Here is a 14673-nt window from a genome sequence, read left to right on the forward strand (position 1 = left end):
GTTTGCTTTTTTATTTGGAAGAGTCGCAGTAAAGAGTATGAACATAAGTTTGGACGGCTGCCTCCAGGTCCTGCTCCTGCACCTGTGGTTGGGAATTTATTTCAGGTTTATGTAAAGGAACCGTACAAGTATTACCTTGAGGCTAGTAACTTATCTCTCATCTTATTTTTGTCACTCGACTGAACACGACTTCCGTAAAAGTTGCTTTTTGTACATCCCATTTCAGATTTAGTCCCCCTTTGTTGTTATAACCTCCACTCTTCTGGTAAGGGTTTACACTATGAAGCTTTGCTGTGGGAATTTGTTCATTTAGCCAAATAAATTTTAGTGAGGTCAGGCTCTGATTTTGGATTCATCTCAAAGGTGTTCAGTGGGGTTGAGTTCAGGGCTTTGTGCAGGTCACTCAACCAACCTTTGCACACACTTGCACACAGTCTTCATGGAGCCCACCTTATTCACATGGTCATTGTCCTGCAGGTTCAGGTTGCTTAGTTTCAGTTAAGGGAAATTGTAATGCTATAAAACATACAAAGACATTTTGACATATGTTTTGGTGCTCCCAATTCAAATTTATGACATATCTCTCAATCAGCTCAGTATAAAACATGGATGTATTTTCACCATTTGGTTTGCTAAAACACCTGTTGTGGTGATCTCTGGATACAGAGCCCTGAAAGAGACCATGATTGGTATGGGTAATGAGTTTAGTGGAAGGGCAAATTACCCCCTCATAATGAAGACCACAAATGGATATGGTAAGTTCATTTATATCAATGAGTTTTGAATTATTTTGTACATTGTTACACACATTGTGGTCAGAGCAGTTCTTGCACTGCAGGTGTTTTGGTCAGCAGTGGGGAAACATGGAAGCAGCTTCGGTGGTTCACTCTGTTAACCCTAAAGAACTTTGGAATGGGTCGGCACAACATCAAGGATAAGGTGACGGAGGAGGCCAGTTATCTCGTACAAAGTTTTAGTAAATTTGGAGGTATTGCTTATTGCTTTAAGATTTATGCAGAACCTGAGTTTATGCAAAATTTTTTGAATCTCTTTTTCTTTGTTTCTTTTTTCCTTTTCTAGCAGAAATCTCTGTGCCCTGTCTTTTCACATGTAATCCAAAACTGCTTTTGTACTATTTGAAATATTTTGCCTTCTATACTGACATACAATAATTTTTTTATACAATAATTTACTCTTCCAACAAAAACTTTTTTATTGCTGGTAATATAAAATGTGTTGACTCAACTACTTAAATTTAAAATGCCATTTGCACCTTTTAAATGAATCCTTTTAAGTGGAATTGTATTGCAATATGGTTGCATATACATTATATTATTTTTGTTAGTGCAGACACATTGTCCTTGTTAGGGTTAAATATTGTGGTTACATGTACAAGAACAGTGGGGTTGGACCATTGCTGGTACTAAAATTAGAACCATTTATAGTTGAGACATAGGCCTACCTGTGTTTTTGTCAAACTGCTCATGGTCAGTGGGCAAATAGTTATTTGAGCACTGGAGATGTCTGTAATTAATTATTGGGTGTTCATTCAGTGCATACACTTAGATAAGAGCCTAATTATGCAAACAATTAAGATCAACTTTTATTCTCTTACAGACTCTGCTTTCAATCCAGGAAACATGATAAGTAAAGCAGTGAGCAATGTAATCTGCTCAATCACATTTGGCAAGAGATTTGAATCTGATGACCCGCAGATAAATCTTATGCTCAGGGCTGTTAAAGACTATTTTAATGTTCTCAATAGTCCACTTGGGCAGGTAATGTAAAATAAAATACATTTAAAATAACATTAAATAACATAGATTAGGTGTGGAATGTATACACTCACTGTCTACTTTAATTGGAAACCTGCATACCTGCACATTTATGTAGTTATCCAATCATCCAATCATGTGGCAGCAGTATGAAGCAGTATATATCATGCAGGTACAGGTGCATTAAGTTAATGTCACATCATATATCAGAATAAAGAAAATGTGTGATCTTTGTGACTTGTGGCCTGACTTTTGGTACCAGATGATCTGGTATGAGCATTTCAGAAACTGATCTCCTGGGATTGTCATACACAAATTGTCTCCAGAGATTATACAGAATGTGCAAAAACAAAATCTGTGTGAGTGACAGTTCTATGGGTGGAAGACTTGGTGGTAAGAGAGGTCAGAGGAAAAATAGCCAGAGTGCTTTGAGCAAGTGGGGCAACTGACTAAGAATGGCATTTTCATCAAACACATAAGGTTTTATCTTTACTGTCGCAAAAGAGCATGACTGAGCATGTGTGAGAGATAAATGTACTACAGTATGATACAATATCTTTGTAAGCCATTGACTGCCTTTGGATCAGCCGTCTTACATATTTTGTTTCAATTGTGATTCTGAAATATTTTGTGTGGTTTCTCTTTATAGATATTGTGATTCTGGTTTTGCCTTGCCTGTTTTTTAACTATGCTTTAACTAAGTGATTATGTAACTGCAGCTGCAGTTGTCTCAATATACCATGGATGTAAAATGTCTACACACCTCTGTTAAAATTCCAGGTTTTTGGCCATATTATAAAACATTGAACAATTTATTATTTAGCAAAGAAAATATTTTAGTACTTACTGTAATGCCTAGTTTATGTAACATTAATATTGTTATTTCCTTACAGGCTTATAATATGTTTCCCAAAATCGTGGGCCTTTTCCCTGGGCATCTCCATGATGTGTTGTCAAAAGTGGAAGAGGCCAAAGGTTTATTTAAGCTTGAAGCAGAGGCACGGATGAAGACACTGGATCCTTCTTCACCCCCTAAAGATTTTATTGAGGCTTTCCTTTTACAAATGGAAGAGGTAAAATCCCTCTTTTCATGGTATTTAATTGATCATAGTATATGTTGTCAAACAGCCATAATAACCCATTAAACTCATAATTATTCAGCACTGGTAATCCTGTAGGCAGAAAAAAAATACATTTTGATATATAGTAGAAGAGGAATGTCAGCTGCACCCTTATTTATCACACAAAATCACTTAAATGAAACAATTGTTACAGTGTCCATACTAACACAAGCAGATACAATAAAACTAAAAAAAGTTTCTTTTGCAGGAAAAACATAACCCTACCACAGAATTTAATTTAAATAACTTATTGTGCACAACATGGGCCATTTTTAGTGCTGGCACTGAGACCACATCTTCTACAATCAGACAAAGCCTGCTGCTAATGATAAAGCCCCCAGATATTCAAGGTACGTAATGAGCATTATTATAAAGGAATAAGGGAATAAAGCATTATTGGTGGAGTAGCCAGTACTGGATGTGGAATGAATTTGCAGTGTGATGTTCCACTGACACAGAATTAGCACTACTTTGATATGTAAGTATCTGATACATATGCTGTGTTATACATATACATCTTGAATAGTACGAGTCCAGAGGGAGATTGATGAGGTGGTAGGACGAGAGCCCTTCCATTGATGACAGACAGAACATGCCATATACAGATGCAGTCATTCATGAAGTTCAGCGCACCTTAGATATTACACCTACTGCTGTTCCACATAAAATGTTATATGACACTGAGTATAGGAACTATCTCATTCCCAAGGTACCTTAACATATGCACAATGTGACCTTCAAAACTAGATGTGTATTTTAATGCACAATAATTTCAAGTGTTCAATTTCAGTTCTGCCCACTTGTGGTTGTGTGTTTTTTCTTAAGGAAACCACGGTTCTTCCTTTGCTGTCTTCTGTGCTTTCTGACCCTGAGCTATGGAAGAACCCTGACAATTTTGACCCTGAGAACTTCCTGGATGAACAGGGACGATTCAAAAGAAGTGATGCATTTCTTGTATTTGGAATGGGTAAGCTAAAACCTAAGATGTGCAACATGTATTTACTTTATAATATTAAACACTGCACACTCATTTACAATTAATGTCCTAGCATATTTATATATCTAGTGCTTTTCTGGTTAGGCCTTTCCACATCCTGCAATGATTTAGAAGTGTAAATGCCTTGGATTTATATTTTCTTTTAAAAGGCAAATAATTAAAAATTACCTGTGCAAACTGATACTGTACAAGACACAGAGCAGGGGCTTCCCAAGCAATGATCATAACAAAAAAAATGTTATTTGATACAGCATGGAGTGCAGATAGAGGTGCAGTGTAGGACCCATTAGTCATCAAAATGCTGATATATTATTAAAGGAACTAATTGCATGAATAGAGTGAATGCAGAAGTGCATGCGTAACACCAACATAACAGGGTGTTAGTCAGGGGACAAACCAAGTAGTTTTGTTAGCTGATTGCAGGAGCAATGCACGTTAGGATAGTGGTGCTTTGGAACACAATCTGGGGTCAGCTGTGTGGGAAATAACTCTCACAGAAAAATGGCCTTTCACCTGTTAGTCTGTTTTCCTCTTGTTAGGAATTTGCTCAGGTGAGCTGGTTCAGAAATGTCTTCTTCCATACAAACATCATCATTTCTTTACTATAGTGATATCAAAAACAACTTATACTGTATGCAGGCATTATTGCACAAGGTTAGAGGGAAAAAAGGAAGAATGGGAAAGTGGATACAAAGAAACAGTCTGAGTAGACATTCCAACATTGGAGCAAAGCAAACAAGGTAGAAAATAATGTTCTGTTAAAATTAGATGGCCTTATTCCTGGGCTTCTAATCTCCTATCTTATCAAGTCCTCAAAAAATACAGGTTTGTTGCTAGTGCTGCTTTACTACCTGGCATAGATTTATGCCTGCACACAGAAGGGGGCAGTCTGAAACCTTATAAAGAGGCATGGCCACGTTTAGGCTGATTGCTTGCAAGATCATGTTGATGGGTCTGTGATAAAAGCAAAAGCAGGTAGCCACAGGGTTGCCTGGAAGGGCATTTAGAAATATATATTGACAGAAAAATAAATATAACCATTAATGTAGCACTTATTTTAATTTATACAATTATTGAATAAGCCAGTCACATGACAACTTTACAGGGGGTTCAAGTTAATGTTTATATGAAACATCAGCATTGGGAATAATTTGCTCTTTGTTACTGTACATTCATGGCTCTATTCTGTCTGTGTTTTTAGCAGGGAAGCGGACCTGTTTAGGTGAAGCTCTGGCCCGGGTGGAACTGTTTATTATGTTCATGTCTCTTCTCCAGCACTTCACCTTCAAGGCCACTCAACCACTGGAAGAGATTGACACCACGCCTGCCATTTGTAGCTTTGGTCGTCTACCTCGTTTATATGAGTGCTACACTGTGCGCAGAACATAAACAACTGTTTTTCTTGGATGGTATCTTGATTATTTTTTCTTTCTAACTTTGGTCATGCTTCTCCCAGGAGCATAAATGATTAATGGCCATTACCTTTACCTAGCATGGCTATATCAATGATGAAAACATTACAATACACAGTATATGCATGCCAATGTTCATGTTTATTAATAACAAACTTAATAGCCATTAAAGTACTCACAGATACATGCAGTAAATAATGATATTATGAGAATATGGACATTTGGTGAAACAACACCGATATTTGGAATAAATGATCAGTAAATCAAGAATCAGTAATTAAGTAATTTAGCCAAATATGTTAGCCATTTATGATTTTGTTGCATCACTGGACATTGCTTTCTTTTATTTGACATTTTTGACATGATGACAATTTGTCCTAATAAAATTCTATGTGAAAATGTCATCTTCATAATCATCTTTGATATAGTCTATATAGATAAAGTGTTATCTATTTGTTGAAATTCTGTAACAAAGGCAGTATTCAGTATTCAGTAAAACATGTAAAGTGAGTTTATACTGAAATTACACAAATTATGTGATTGTGTTATTAACAACTAGTACTATTCATGCAGCAAAATATTGCCATTGTACTAGTCCCCTATTATATTTAAATATAAATGCATTCCAGCTTCTCATGCATCATCATATCATTCTTTACCTTTTCTTTCTTTTAATTAAAAAAAATATTTTTTGTTGTTACCTTCCAAACTGAACTTTGGTCTTGCTTCTTCCAGAAACATAAATGATTAATGGCCATTACCTTTACCTAGCATGGCTATATCAATGATGAAAATAATACACAGTATATGCATGCCAATGTTCATGTCTATTAATAACAAACTTAATATCCATTAAACTACTCACAGATACATGCAGTAAATAATGATATTATGAGATTATGAACTTTAGGAGGAACAGCACTGAAATTTGCTCAGTAAATCAAGAATCAGGAATTATGTGTCACGGACGTAAAAACGGGGGTAAAAACGGGGGTAAAAACGGACCCAAATGCAGGAATCTTAACAAAAACGGATTTAATAACTTAAAAAAAAACATGAAACATGGACACAGACTGGCTACAGGACAAAACAGAAGACAGCAGAGGATTGACACGTGAACACAGAACGTAAAAACACATGGCCAAAGTCCAGGCTGAGTCCTGACATTATGTAATTTATCCAAGTAAACATACGAGTCATAATTGTGCCTATTAAGCCCCAACTGGTGCCACCTAGTGATTAAAATCGATTGAGTGGTTAAGAAGCATTATTATTAATAAAATTACAAACACTCACACACACAGTTGTATATCTATACACAGTTGCAATCAGAAAATATTCAACCCCCTCACATCAAAAGACAATATAGTGATGTTGATAAAAGATAATGAAAATCAATGAAAAAAAGCAACAAAATATACAAAATAACAAAAAATATTTATTGATACATACGAGTTAGTTTGACAACAGAAGTTGACTTAACATTGAAGTTTAAATGAAAATTGTAACTCTTGTAACACATGAGCATGTGCAGTATTATTCAACCCCCAGCTTCAGTACCTTGTGGAGTGTCCTTTATTTTTTTATAACTTCTAACAAAACGGTTTTGATAAGTGCTGACAAGCGTCTTACACCTCTCGATTGGAATCTTTGCCCATTCTTCACATGCGAAAGTCTGTAACTCAGGGATGTTTGATGGCTTCCGTGCTGCAACTGCCTTCTTCAAATCCCATCAAAGATTTTCACTTGGATTTAAATCTGGTGACTGAGAAGGCCACTCCAGGATGCTCCAGCATCTTTTCCTGTGCTTGGGATCATTGTCTTGCTGGAAAATCCAATGATCACCAAGGTTAATTTGTCCACAGAAGGCATCACGTTCTTCTTTAAAATGACCTGGTATTTCTGGGAATTCATGATGCCAGGTTCACGATCCTTCTACAGAAAAACAGCCCCTCATCATCAATGACCCACCTCTGTGCTTGACCGTGGGGATGGTATTCTTTTGGTCATAAGCCTGAACTTTTGCATGCCGGCGATCCATATGTCCAAGAAGTTCCAGTTTGGTTTCATCAGTACCAGAACTCTGTAGTTTTATTCAAATTCCTTCTGGCATATTCTAGTCGACTCCTGATGTTCCTTGAGGTCAGGAGTGGAGTGCGTCTTGGGGTCCGGGCCATGAAGTCCTTGATTATTCAGTGTACGTCTTATAGTTGCCACTGAAGCACTTGTACCAACTCTCATCAGGTTATCCTTTAGCTTTCCTGCAGTCACACGGGGGTTTTTCTTACCTGTGGGATTTCTTCCATGGCCAGGAAGGTTTGCAGCTGTTCCATAAGTTTTAAACTTCCTTATAATGCTCCCAATGGTGTCTCTTGGAATGTTAAATATTTTGGAAATCTTATTCCCAACGCCCATCAGATGTGATGAAATAATCTCCTCTCTCAGCTTCTGTGGAAGCTCCTTTGTCTTTCCCATGATTGCAACTCACCTTCAACGCCTTCATGGTTGGGGTTTATATATACATCACAGCTGAAGCATTATAGAGTTCCCAATGGCTTAATGCTGTTTCAGCTCCACTTCAGGCCAGAAAACTGCCAGAAAGCTTTAAAAATAACAATATTATATAGGGGTTGAATAATTGTGACGTGGTTCTCTTAACAAAATATACTGTTACACACAAATACTACATCATACATTTTCTGTGTTGATCGTATGCATCACTTAACTCATAAAGAAGTCATCCAAAGCAGAATCCTGCTCTTTGACAAGATTTTTATTCATAAATCCCTAAAACTCTTTGGGGGTTGAATATTTCTGATTGCAACTATATATATATATATATATATATATATATATATATATATATATATATATATATATATATATATATATATATATATATATATATGACAGACAGTGTTTATACTGCATCAGCAGACTGTCACCTTTCCCCTCTACAAGTGAACAGCTCCTCCAGGTGTGGCCATGGATGCTCATCCTCCACTACGTCATCGTCATTTTTAAATTTGTTAGATTCATCATCGTTGCTGTCTTGAATCTCCATGTGTCCCAAACTTTCAGTCAATAACATCACTGTATCATGGACAGCTCACGTAAATATGCGGTGGTGGGAGTAACGAATTGTATTTTGAAAAATAACTAAATTAATTACTTAGCTTATTTAATATATTTTAAATGACAGCTTCATTTGTCCTATATTTTTGTAGACTTTGGAAAAATAAACATTGACTGCCATGAATAGATCACACTCTTGGAACACTTAATAATTTAGCTTAAATAATGAATCAAGCATAAAAAGGGCATTTCCACTGTTGCTGTATTTCCTACCTGCTAGAGCAACAGCATCAGTGTTTACCTTGTTTTCCTTTGTAGGAACAGAATGATAATAGAGTTGGAGTGTTGTTCAGTGATGAAATGGGTGGAACATCATCTCCCTTCACCAGCTCCTCCTCTGTGTGTTACAAAATAGAGTTAAATTGCGGACTGTTGGGATTTGTCCTGCAGTCAATACATTTCTGCAGGACTGTGCTTGTTTAATCCATATTATGGATGTGCTGTTTGCTTTAAATACATACCTTTGGCCTGTACTTATTGCAGCTGCTGTTTTCTGTTTGATTGGGAAGAGTCGCAGTAAAGAATATGAACGTAAGTTTGGACGGCTGCCTCCAGGTCCTGCTCCTGCACCTGTGGTTGGGAATTTCTTTCAGATTTATGTAAAGGAACCGTACAAGTATTACCTTGAGGTTAGTAACTTATCGCTTAAATAACTTAACTTTTTCTGTATAACGTTTACAATTCTATTAAATTAATAATTCAGTTCGGAAATAATAAATAGGCAATTTGATGAATGCTACATGAGCTACACTATGTGGCCAAAAGATCTGGACATCTGACCATAAGATCCATATATGCTTTTTGAACCTCCTATTTCAAATTTATGCTGCTAAGTCTTTACAGTATACCAGATTATGAAGTTTTGCTATGGGAATTTTTCTTTCAGCCGCATTAACATTGGTGAGGTCAGGCTCTGATGTTTGGGTCACCTTAAAGTTGGGGTCAGGGCTCTGTTTGGGACACATGAGTTATTCTACTCTACCATGCCTTTATGGGGATTTCTCTGCAAAATACAACATAGTTGTGCTAGAACAGGTTTTCCCCAAATTTTGCACCAGTAAAGGGATATTTAATTGCTACACCATGCAAATACATTTTAGTTTTGGGGGAACTCTTTTTTTGTTTATTGAAAACTCTTAATTTAACATAATTGTCAAGTATTTTAAACTTTTGGGCACAGAATGTACAGCACAGCAGTATTTGTCATTGTATTATGTTGGTGTAGGCTTATGTTTTCAGAGATCATTGATAGTTTTCTTGCAAGCAATTAAACTAATCGTACTGTTTAAACACAACAATTATTAACAGTTCGAAGATGGAGGAATAATTTGATCTTAAATTTCTTACATTTCTCTCAATCAGCTCAGTAAAAAACATGGCTGTATTTTCACCCTTTGGTTTGCTAAAACACCTGTTGTGGTGATCTCTGGATACCAAGCCCTGAAAGAGACCATGATTGGTATGGGTAATGAATTTAGTGGAAGGGCAAATTACCCCCTATTAATGAAGACCACAAATGGATATGGTAAGTTCATTTATATCAGTGGACCTTTTCGTTATTATAAAAAACAGTAAGCTTCTAAAAAAAAAAAAGATTTGAGAGTACACAATGCTCAAATCAAATCATTTGTTATACACATTTATTTGTTACACACATTGTGGTCAGAGCAGTTCTTGCACTGCAGGTGTTTTGGTCAGCAGTGGGGAAAGATGGAAGCAGCTTCGGCGGTTTACTCTGTTAACCATGAAGAACTTTGGAATGGGTCGGCACACCATCGAGGATAAGGTGATGGAGGAGGCCAGCTGTCTCGTACAAAGTTTTAGTAAATTTGGAGGTATTGTTTATTGTTCTCAGATGTATGTAGAACCTCACCAAAAGTTTTATTGTCTCTGATTGATGAATGTACATATTTTTGGTAATTTCTTAAAGCAAGCTTTAACTCAACTAAAGGTCATATGTTTTCTCTTGCAGACTGTGCTTTCAATCCAGGAATCATGATAAATCGAGCAGTGTGCAATGTAATCTGTTCAATCATATTTGGCCAGAGATTTGAATCTGATGACCCACGGTTAAATCTTATGCTCGAAGCTGTGAATGACTACTTCAATGTTCTCAGTAGTCCACTTGGACAGGTGCTGTATTATTGCTATTTATTCTTAAAATACATTTAAAATAACATATGAAATTACGTAGTTAAGGTAATGAATATGCTTTACTAAATAAGAAGAGAAATAAATAAGAGAAATAAGCTGCTTTTCAGAAATTCTGTTCAGTTACAGTGCAAGTTTTAATTTGCACTACATAATGAAATTTATGAGAATGGCCAGAAATATTCCCATGGCAGTTATTTTTGTTTTGTAAAAAAAAAAAAAAACTATCCACAATATACAGTATCATGTTCCAAGTTTATTAGTCTGTTTATTCTAATGTGAAATTGAAACGTATTAGATATAATCTTTTTTAAATTCATTGTATACTGGAAGGGGGAAGCCCGGTGACATTAGGAGGACGGGGTACCAGGTATATATATGCATATATATACATTCACAAGCATCCCCCCACCCTATATATATATATACCCCCCACCCTATATATACATATATATATATATATATATATATATATATATATATATATATATATATATATATATATATATATATATATATGTGTGTGTGTGTGTGTGTGTGTGTGTGTGTGTGTGTGTGTGTGTGTGTGTGTGTGTGTGTGTTTAAACACATATATATTGGAAAGGTGAGATGCTTGTGTTAATAGCGGGTTCATTCCTAGGAGACTTTGCTCCCTGATCATGTGCCTGAAGCTCTAGCCTTGCTTGATCTTGTTCAGCCTATTTTTGTAGCACATTGGGTGTTAGGTGGAATTGTATCCTGGTTGAGTCTAATTTCCATTTTAACTAATACCATGAATAAGCTTAACAAATGTACAACATTTCTAAGAGTGACTGACATGAAGACTAATGCATAAAGTTACAAAACTTTGTGATTTTATGTGTATGAGTTTTTTAAACAGTCTTTGATTACAGATGATGATTAGTAGCTAGAGAAGGCTGGAATGTTGATCTGCCAGTTCAGATAGAACATCTCCTGCTGGTTATACATTCATCTCTTTTTATCAATATTGTTATTTCCTTACAGGCTTATAATATTTTCCCCAAAATCGTGGGGCTTTTCCCTGGGCATCTCCATGACATGTTGTCAAAAGTGGAAAAGGCCAAAGGTTTATTTAAGCTTGAAGCAGAGGCACGGATGAAGACACTGGATCCTTCTTCACCCCCTAAAGATTTTATTGAGGCTTTCCTTTTACAAATGGAAGAGGTAAAATCCCTCTTTTCATGGTATTTAATTAATCATAGTATATGTTGTCAAACAGCTATAATAACCCATTAATCTCATAATTATTCAGCACTGGTAATCCTGTAGGCAGAAGAAAAATACATTTTGATATATAGTAGAAGAGGAATGTCAGTTGCACCCTTATTTATCACACAAAATCACTTAAATGAAACAATTGTTACAGTGTCCTGACACAAGCAGATACAATAAAACTAAAAAAAGTTTCTTTTGCAGGAGAAACATAACCCTACCACAGAATTTAATTTAAATAGCTTATTGTGCACAACATGGACCATGTTTAGTGCTGGCACTGAGACCACATCTTCTACCATCAGACAAAGCCTGCTGCTAATGATAAAGCACCCAGATATTCAAGGTAGGAGATTAGCATTATTATAATGAATATAATTAGCACGGCTTTGATATGTAGGTATCTGATACATATGCTGTGTTATACCCATCATCTTGAATAGCACGAGTCCAGAGGGAGATTGATGAGGTAGTAGGACGAGACCGGAGCCCTTCCATTGATGACAGACAGAACATGCCATATACAGATGCAGTCATTCATGAAGTTCAGCGCACCTTAGATATTGCACCTACTGCTGTTCCACATAAAATGTTATATGACACTGAGTATAGGAACTATCTCATTCCCAAGGTACCTTAACATATGCACAATGTGACCTTAAACGTTTTACATGTGTTTACATATTTTTTAAACTCTGCCCACTTTATCTGCTGAAGGTTGTGTGTTTTTTCTTAAGGAAACCATGGTTGTTCCTTTGCTGTCTTCTGTGCTTTCTGACCCTGAGCTATGGAAGAACCCTGACAATTTTGACCCTGAGAACTTCCTGGATGAAAAGGGACGATTCAAAAAAAGTGATGCATTTGTTGTATTTGGAATGGGTAAGCTAAAACCTAAGATGTTATTACCTTGTTGTTACCTAACATGTATTTCCTTTATTATCTTAAACAATGCACCTTCATTTACAATTAATTTCCTAGCATATTTATATATCTAATGCTTTTCTGGTAAGGTCTGACAGCAATCTGCAATTATTTTATAGAAATCAGCCCCAGGAAATGCAGATACATGCAGGATCAGAGGCTTCACTTATGACTATGATTAAATTTCTGTAGTATAGAAGAGCAGTGTAAAACCTGTTAGTCCTTAAATGGATGACATATGACTAAGTGACCAAATGCACAATTGAAGCAGGTAAAGAAGGGCAAATGGGTCACCAACCAGCTGATTAAATCCCAACTGAGGTGCAAACCAAGTAGTTTTCCTCCAGGCTGATTCCAGGAGCAGTGCATGTGATGGTAGTGGTTCTTATGTGACATGATGTGGGGTCATCGGTGTGGGAGCTTCAGAATTAGTCTTAACACAAAGAATACCATGGTGAGGTGTGAAATAACTCCCAATGGTTTTCCCACGGCCCAAATTAAAGGCACCAGATTATAAATCAACACTTCATTCTTAACTTTAAGGACCCAAAATATTCATGTCAAAATCAGATCTCTTTATTTTTCTAATTTTGGACTGCCTTCTTATTTTTCTTAACTCCCTTTTCCCCTTTGAGGATGGATCATGAATTTCTGTCACAAACCAGAACCTCCCTAATGATTTCACAGGTAGCATATATAATAGCAACCAGTGCTGGGTCTGTGATAAAAGCAAGTGCAGGTAGCCACAAATTTGATTGAGTGGGTATTTCGTACATTACAAAAATATACAACAGAATTATAAAAAACTATATATAGCACTTAATGTGGGACTAATTTTTCAATCATGCAATTATAATCTAAGCCAATCATGTGTCAGCACTGCATTGCAAAACATAAAGCAGGTACAGGTGATGTGGCTCAGTTAAAGTTTAGTGTATATGAAACATCAACATTGGGAATAATTTGTTCTTTGTTACATTCATGGCTCTATTCTATCTGTTTTTCCCAGGGAAGCGGGCCTGTTTAGGTGAAGCGCTGGCCCGAGTGGAACTGTTTATTATGTTCACCTCTCTCCTCCAGCACTTCACCTTCAGGGCCACTCAACCACTGGGAGAGATTGACACCACTCCTGCCAATTGTAGCTTTGGCCGTCTACCTCGTTTTTATGAGTGCTACACTGTGCACAGAACATAAACAGCTGTTTTTCTTGGATGGTATCTTGATTCTTATTTTTTGGTTCACAGTTGCAAGAATAGAAAAATATTTATATTCTTTCACTGAGAACCAAGAAGAAATTCAGCCAAATGAACTAAAACTGTAAACTAGTCATGAATGCGCATATTAAGCCTTAACCAATACAATAATGCCATCTAGTGTTTATTATAACAAAATAAATAATAATAAAATAATAAAACAGAGCTCTGCAAAGGTTTTTCTGAAGGTCTTTTTTTGGTAGAGATGAATTACCTCTAGCACCATTAATAGTGTAATTCAAAAGTGTAAGAAGTGATGCTGGTAGGGTATCAAAACCAAATATTGATTTGATTTACATTTTTTTTCTGTTTGCTCACTTTGCATTTTCTAAATTAATAAAAAAATTAAATAAATATTATTAAAGTATTCTAACTTTACAACATTTCTTCATGCCTGAAAAACCTTTGCATATCTATTGTATGAACAGAGGATTGACAACACAAACCCATCCTTTTATTCTATCATGTTTGTGAAGACATTTGTTCTGATATGAAGAGAATCTCATGCGATATTTGTCCTTAAGATGTGTAACACTGTTGACTTTCTTCCCTTCACTTATACATAACATTTCATTTCAGTGTGTACTGTTTCAGCTATATACTGTATTGATGAAATGACAATAAAAGCTTCTTGACTTGACTTGACTTGACGTGAACATTCAATAAACCTACAAT

At 36.1% G+C, this 14673-nt stretch overlaps 1 protein-coding gene across 2 annotated transcripts; it reads left to right on the forward strand.

Annotated features, from left to right (window-relative positions):
* The first annotated feature begins 266 nt into the window (after positions 1–266).
* Positions 267–14638, forward strand: LOC113642406 (cytochrome P450 2M1-like). 2 transcript variants are annotated; one of them, XM_027145857.2, is made up of 9 exons: positions 8804–9069; positions 9803–9965; positions 10126–10275; positions 10413–10573; positions 11597–11776; positions 12029–12170; positions 12268–12455; positions 12562–12703; positions 13755–14638. In XM_027145857.2, the coding sequence occupies exons 1-9, from the start codon at positions 8872–8874 to the stop codon at positions 13937–13939; spliced, it is 1509 nt and encodes a 502-aa protein (XP_027001658.1). In that variant the 5' UTR covers positions 8804–8871; the 3' UTR covers positions 13940–14638. The 2 variants fall into 2 exon arrangements, with proteins under 2 accessions (XP_047676811.1, XP_027001658.1); XM_047820855.1 differs by lacking the exons at positions 8804–9069; positions 9803–9965 and adding an exon at positions 267–755.
* Positions 14639–14673: the final 35 nt, after the last annotated feature.

This window comes from Tachysurus fulvidraco, chromosome 11 (assembly GCF_022655615.1).
Source record: "Tachysurus fulvidraco isolate hzauxx_2018 chromosome 11, HZAU_PFXX_2.0, whole genome shotgun sequence".
Lineage (NCBI taxonomy): Eukaryota > Metazoa > Chordata > Actinopteri > Siluriformes > Bagridae > Tachysurus > Tachysurus fulvidraco.

What these genes read in the sequence shown, in the direction of transcription:
- LOC113642406 (XM_027145857.2), top strand. Translation starts at nt 8,872, where the DNA reads ATGGATGTGCTGTTTGCTTTAAATACATACCTTTGGCCTGTACTTATT. An exon ending in CGTACAAGTATTACCTTGAG is followed by an intron (nt 9,070 to 9,802) that starts GTTAGTAACTTA and finishes TCTCTCAATCAG; the next exon opens with CTCAGTAAAAAACATGGCTG. An exon ending in GGAACTATCTCATTCCCAAG is followed by an intron (nt 12,456 to 12,561) that starts GTACCTTAACAT and finishes TTTTTTCTTAAG; the next exon opens with GAAACCATGGTTGTTCCTTT.